Raw genomic sequence first — 6,091 nt, 5'->3', positions numbered from 1 at the left:
AGTATATGAGAGAAATGTATTTATAAATAACTGTTGTGAATGATGTTGTCTTTCAACTGAACCAAAGATCTCTTAATACATTTCTTTAGATGCTTCCATGCAAGAACATCAAAGTGTTTCACATTGGAGCATCACCAGCATGCACTGAACTGTACAGCAACTGTCCCTCAGAACTACAAAAAAAAGTCGCGTACTAATTTTTTTTGCAAGTGTACATTCTTGCTTACATGGTGCCAAAAGAAAAACTAGAGCCTGAGCCAAGCAGATACGATCTGGGCTAGTACAAGAGGTGAAATTATCAATTTCATCAGCTGTCATCTCGTAGGTACAGAGAGAGAGATCCTTGGCTGGGTAGATGACATGGGCGATTTTTTTCTAACCGGCCATGGTCTGGCACGTGAGATAAGGGCACGTACAATTGTGCTATCTTAGGAGTGCCATGTAGGATAGATGATGAGGTGGAGGAGAGAGAACTCATAAGAAAAGGCTTGTCTTCTCTTGAGGTGATTTCTTAGCACAATATGTCTCACCAAATTTTTAAGAATTGCTAGTTATTGAAGATAAGGCTAAGAGATGACCCATTGTAGACAAATTTTTTATCATCTCTAAATCACATGCAAGACTTAAGATAAGACTATCCTATCAACCATTGTACATGCCCTAAGATAGGGGAAAGAAGATAGGGAACGGGAGAGAAGACAGGGCGGGACAGAGGCCCTGTTTGGATGCATAGGTTAGAGTTAGTTTGGGTTTGTTTGGGCTCAACTAACCCAAAAATATTCAAACAAGAAGGGTTAGTTTGGGTTAGATGCATCTAACCCACCCAAAAAAAACTAACCCATCTAAGAGGTGCTTATTTGGGTTAGTTCTCCTCGGGACCACTAAAAAACATATTTTTCTCTCGCTCTCCCCGTAGCAGCCCCGCCCTATCCTCCCGTTCCAACCCCATCGTCTCTCTCGTCGCCCGTCTGCCCGCCGGTAAGCAGCCGCGGCTCCTTGCGCGGCCGGTCCCCGTCGGCCTCGACCAGCGCGGCTCCTTACGCAGGATGGCAGATTCGGCCGGCGAGCTGCGCGAGAGGCCAGCGCGGCTCCTTGCCGGGCACGTCCCGGTCTGCCTCGGTCAGCGCAGCTCTCGGCTAAATGATTGAGAAAGAACATTTATTATCAATCTAACCATGCCATCCAAACACCTTTTTGTTAGAGTTAATTTAGGGTTAGGTCAGAGTTAGAATCTAACTCTAACCTCTAACTAATTTAGAGTATCCAAACAAAGCCAGAATTGAACTGCACTTCAAGGTTTATTCTGCAAAACGTACCAATAGCTCCCCTTGCACAGCATCGGGTGCACCGTGCACATGATATGTTCTCGCCTAGTACCTGCCCCTTCTGTGAAAGCAACCTCGAAGAGGGGGAAAAAATCAGCAAGCTTGAAGACTTTGGCTTTGGTCCATGCATACCCTGACCCTGAGGGACCCAAAAGGCTACAGACGTGGAGAGACTGGGATCACAGGCTTGGTTCATCTCTTTGTCTATTTCCCCACCTAGGAGTTCGCGGTGCCGTGTGCCGTGTATGAGTTGCTAGTGATTATGGCGCCGCTGCTCTGGTTTCTGCTCCTCCTCCGAGTCGCCGCCCTGCCGGAAGACGCCGCCACGCTCACCCGCCGTGACTTCCCAGACGGGTTTATCTTCGGCGCAGGCACCTCGGCCTACCAGGTACCGCCTCTCCCTCCCTATATGTGTGTTGCAAGCCAAGTGAGCATAGTCTCATGGTTGAGTGAGCAAACTTCAGGTGGAAGGGGCGGCTGCAGAAGATGGAAGGAAACCTAGCATCTGGGACACCTTCACTCATCAAGGTCAATTCAGAATACGATATTTTTATCATATATTGTAATTCTTTTCAGCACTGCTCATCCATAAGACGTTTCAACACCTGCAAAACATATCTTCTTAATTTTATTTTATTTTTGCGAAAATATCTTCTTAATTTCTGTAAACTGCAATGTACTGTTGAAGTGATGATGACAGGTTATTCTGCTGACAAGTCTACCGGGGATGTTGCAGCGGATCAGTATCATCACTACAAGGTCAGTGTGGAGAACTAGCACCAAGTACCCTGCTTACAAAGGAGAATACAGTGGGATGAGGCACATGCATGTCAACTAACTGAACAAATTTAATTTCCCATTTCACATTAGGATGATGTCAAGCTTATGCACGACCTGGGTCTAGATGCGTACAGATTCTCCATCTCATGGCCGCGGCTTATCCCAGGTACCTAGCACGCATAGATAGACTAGTCAGTACAATACTACGTCTCTGAACTGACACTGAACTGTGTAGATGGAAGAGGAGAAATCAATCTGAAGGGCTTGGAGTACTACAATAACTTAATTGATGAACTGACACGGCATGGTAAAACTCGTTTTCTCTACCTGAACATAGCCTTCGCTCGACCTTGATTATTAACCAGCACTGTCTGACAAATGCTCTGCAGGCATACAACCTCATGTCACCATCTACCATTTCGATCTCCCTCAGTCCCTTCAGGATGAGTACAACGGACTGCTCAGCCCCAGATTCATGTAACTCCAGAATGAGCAATGAAGGTTCAGAATCTTTTAGATGCTCTTCGTTCTTAATTTGAATGTGCTGCCATATGTGCAGAGACGATTACACCATGTACGCGGACACCTGCTTCAAAAGCTTTGGGGACAGGGTGAAGCACTGGGTCACCATCAACGAGCCCAACGTCGAAACGCTAGGCGGCTTTGACAGCGGCACTTGGCCACCACGACGTTGTTCTCATCCTTTCGGCACAAATTGTACTGGTGGGAACTCCACGACGGAGCCGTATATAGCTGCTCACCATCTCCTGCTTGCACATGCCTCGGCAGTGTCCCTGTATAGAGACAAGTACCAGGTATGTCATGTCAGCATCTTCCCTACAGATGACAGTAGTTGACACCGATGATTATCATGACCATGCAATGCAATGCTCATCTGTAGGCAACTCAAAAGGGGCATATAGGAATTACTCTCTTGACCGGGTGGTATGCGCCTGCTACCAATGCATCCCAGGATGCTGTTGCTGCAACAAGGATGAATGACTTTCACATTGGATGGTTAGTGCTAGTAGCTAGTACTAACTCCAGTTCCTTGAAAGTTGTTACCAACATGGTCTTCAAAGCACAATTTTTATCATTAATTTGTAGAGAGAGATAGTAAGAGCTCGTGCCCTCTGTGTACAGGTTCATGCATCCTTTGGTGTATGGGGACTACCCACCGGTAATGAAGATAAGGGTTGGTGCACGGTTGCCGAATGTGACGGTGGAGCAGTCGAAGAAACTCTCCGGCTCATTCGACTTCATCGGCTTGAACCACTACGCTGTTTTTCCAACGCTGGCCGACGAGACTGCCTTCAATCTGAAGCAGAGGGACTACTTCGCCGATGGAGGAGTTGCAAGTAACTAAACTAAGCAGCTGCTAATTATAAGGCTACTCTACTCATACAATGCCATTCAGCCTTACTTATACTGTGCAAAACATTTTTGCCTGGATTCAGATCCGACGAAATACATCCTAGAGGTAAGCACCGAAGCAAAGTATCTCTTCAGCAATCACAGCACATATCAGCTGTGTCACGGTAATTATTTCCTTCATTTCATTCTCAATCGTAAGATGTAATTTTATTGATGTAACATGTGCAGGGCCAGAATGAGTATGCTCCTTGGGCTCTAGGAGAGCTACTGGAGCACGTAAAACTCAAGTATGGAAACCCTGCAATCATGATCCATGAAAATGGTAGGCAAAATAAAATTAAAAAATGATCTTGCTTGGTGCATATATTGCCCTGCTTTCTGGAGATGAGCCGAAACTGTGAATACTTGCCAGTGTTGTGTGAACTGAAAAACAAAACATGCTGACCTCTGTACAACAAAATCAAAGAAATGAAGGATCTTTTGTTTGATGATTCAGGATATGGAGACGCCCCCAAAACCCCAGGCAAGATCGAATACGATGACGATAACAGATCAAAGATTCTGCAAAATTACTTGGAAGTTCTCTACCTGTCCATAAGGTGAGTTCATCTAAAACGGATTTTTCGAACATGGGGGCAATGGAGCACTTTATTTTGAACTGCTCCAAAAGGTGCTTAAAAGATTTGAATTTTTTTTATTATTTGTACATGAATACGCATGCATGTGGTCTAAAATACTTGTAAAATTTCGTTCAATAATACGTTGTATTACGTGCTGCACAAAAAAGACAAAATTTCGGCCCAAAACCAACAAAAAAACAAGCCCCTAATTTTCATGTATTTTGTCTTTTTTGTATCCTTTACATGTAAGCATGTATATTAGTGAAAATTTGGCCCGATATACTGCATTGCTATACGTTCCTGCACACAAAAATTTGAAATTCTTTAGTCATAAAAATCTGGTTTTTTGAACTTCAAAATAAAGTGCTCCGTTGCACCCGTGCCCATATGTCATTTTTCGGAGTTCATCATCCTATACATAAATGCCAACCAGTGCCATACCCAAGTAGTAAAAGAATAGCATACGAATTCAGATGAAACTCTTGGGTTCGAGGAACAGAGAAAGAATTGACTTGGGATCATGTCATTCTTGATCTGGATTAGCTTCTGAGAGAGTTGTTTACTGGTTGCAGGAACGGATCAAATGTGCAGGGATACTTTGTTTGGTCGTTCGTTGATGTGTTCGAGTTCCTGTTCGGCAACCGCATGCGCTTCGGGCTGTGCGGTGTCGATATGAGCACGGCGGGGAGGAAGAGGTACGTGAGGAACTCTGCGCGCTGGTACTCCGGCTTCCTCAACGGCGGTGAGCTGCGGTCGGTGTCGCCATTGAGCAAAGCCTACGGGGCCGCATGATGTATGTGGCTTCGTTGGCAATGACACGGAAGTCGGTTTTATTTCATTTTGTAGCTGGTTGCATAAGAAACCTGCTCATAGCATACAATACACCAGCAGCCAGGGTCAAAAGTGATGGCCTGTGTATGCATACAAAACATTTTTTTGTTGATAAAGGGCGATTTTATTATCTCAAAATGTAGCATCAAGCGGATACAAAGTATTATGAGTAACACCCGGTCTTTGCATAACTAGGATGCACATGGCCCAATATGAAAGTGTGCACGCAAAAGCATGGTTACAGCCTACAGCGAACAGCCCAACAAAACTGCAATTACAGCCTACAGCGAACAGCCCAACAGAACTGCAACGTTCACCTTCACCCGTTATTAGCCTTCCCAGGAGTTGAACAGCCTCATTAAAGGCTCTTTACCAGAACAGAAGATATTTCATTTCATCCCGTAGAAGCTCGTCAGCACCAACATAAGAAATCCAAAAAATATATGCAATCCTACTACATTTTGTTCCCTTCTCACTCACAGGTCGCCCTAAAACGTAGGATCTCGATTAGACATTTGAACATTTCGAATTTCGACTCGAAATAACAGATAAATATGGATTTGAGATTTTACAAATCTTTTTCGAACCATGTAGGAGAACTGCAAGTACTAATAAATAATTAAATATATAAAGAAGAAGAAGAGTAGGATCAAAGGACCCCAAAGAAAACAAATTACATAAACTATAGTCTAACTAGTACAACACTCGGCGAAGGACAATTCAACCAAATAAGCAAGACCTAAAAAGGCACTACATTTTTCTGAATTATAAGTTCTGGGTGGGAATGGGAAATCAGTGTGACGAGGTGGGCCTCAACTTGTTTTATGCTTCCACCATCGTCTCGGTGGGAACGGACATGAAGAAACACTTTTCGGACTCGCCGTGGCTTCTTGGAAAGAAGCCCAAGGATATTGCTCCACTCATTTTTTTAGGCATCCTTGAGAACAAACTGGAAGGTGCGTGAGGTACTAAAAGACAATGCTTCGATCTTCAAGATCAATCCTTCTACAGACGTCTCTGTGAAACACATTCATGATTTTTTTCACACTTTGGATGCTCTTCCATGACTTCCACCTTGATAGGCTCGCCGAGGATGGCATTGTGTGGAAGTGTTGGGGAACGTAGTAGGAAAAAAAAATTCTACGCATCACCGATGATCCT

General features: G+C 44.3%; 1 protein-coding gene across 3 annotated transcripts; it reads left to right on the top strand.

The window, feature by feature from the left end:
* Positions 1-1,452: 1,452 nt before the first annotated feature.
* Positions 1,453-5,086, top strand: LOC119275636 (beta-glucosidase 32-like). Of its 3 annotated transcripts, none has more exons than XM_037556522.1 (13): positions 1,460-1,713; positions 1,790-1,853; positions 2,014-2,084; positions 2,196-2,271; positions 2,341-2,412; positions 2,495-2,582; positions 2,665-2,920; positions 3,007-3,122; positions 3,249-3,463; positions 3,563-3,585; positions 3,708-3,801; positions 3,976-4,078; positions 4,672-5,086. In XM_037556522.1, the coding sequence occupies exons 1-13, from the start codon at positions 1,588-1,590 to the stop codon at positions 4,889-4,891; spliced, it is 1,524 nt and encodes a 507-aa protein (XP_037412419.1). In that variant the 5' UTR covers positions 1,460-1,587; the 3' UTR covers positions 4,892-5,086. The 3 variants fall into 3 exon arrangements, with proteins under 3 accessions (XP_037412421.1, XP_037412419.1, XP_037412420.1); XM_037556523.1 differs by having other exon boundaries at positions 1,461-1,713; positions 2,026-2,084; XM_037556524.1 differs by lacking the exon at positions 3,708-3,801 and having other exon boundaries at positions 1,453-1,713; positions 3,563-3,643.
* The last annotated feature ends 1,005 nt before the right edge of the window (positions 5,087-6,091 follow it).

The sequence above is a fragment of the Triticum dicoccoides genome, chromosome 3B (assembly GCF_002162155.2).
Source record: "Triticum dicoccoides isolate Atlit2015 ecotype Zavitan chromosome 3B, WEW_v2.0, whole genome shotgun sequence".
Classification (NCBI taxonomy): domain Eukaryota; kingdom Viridiplantae; phylum Streptophyta; class Magnoliopsida; order Poales; family Poaceae; genus Triticum; species Triticum dicoccoides.
This window is presented reverse-complemented; position numbering and strand designations above follow the sequence as displayed.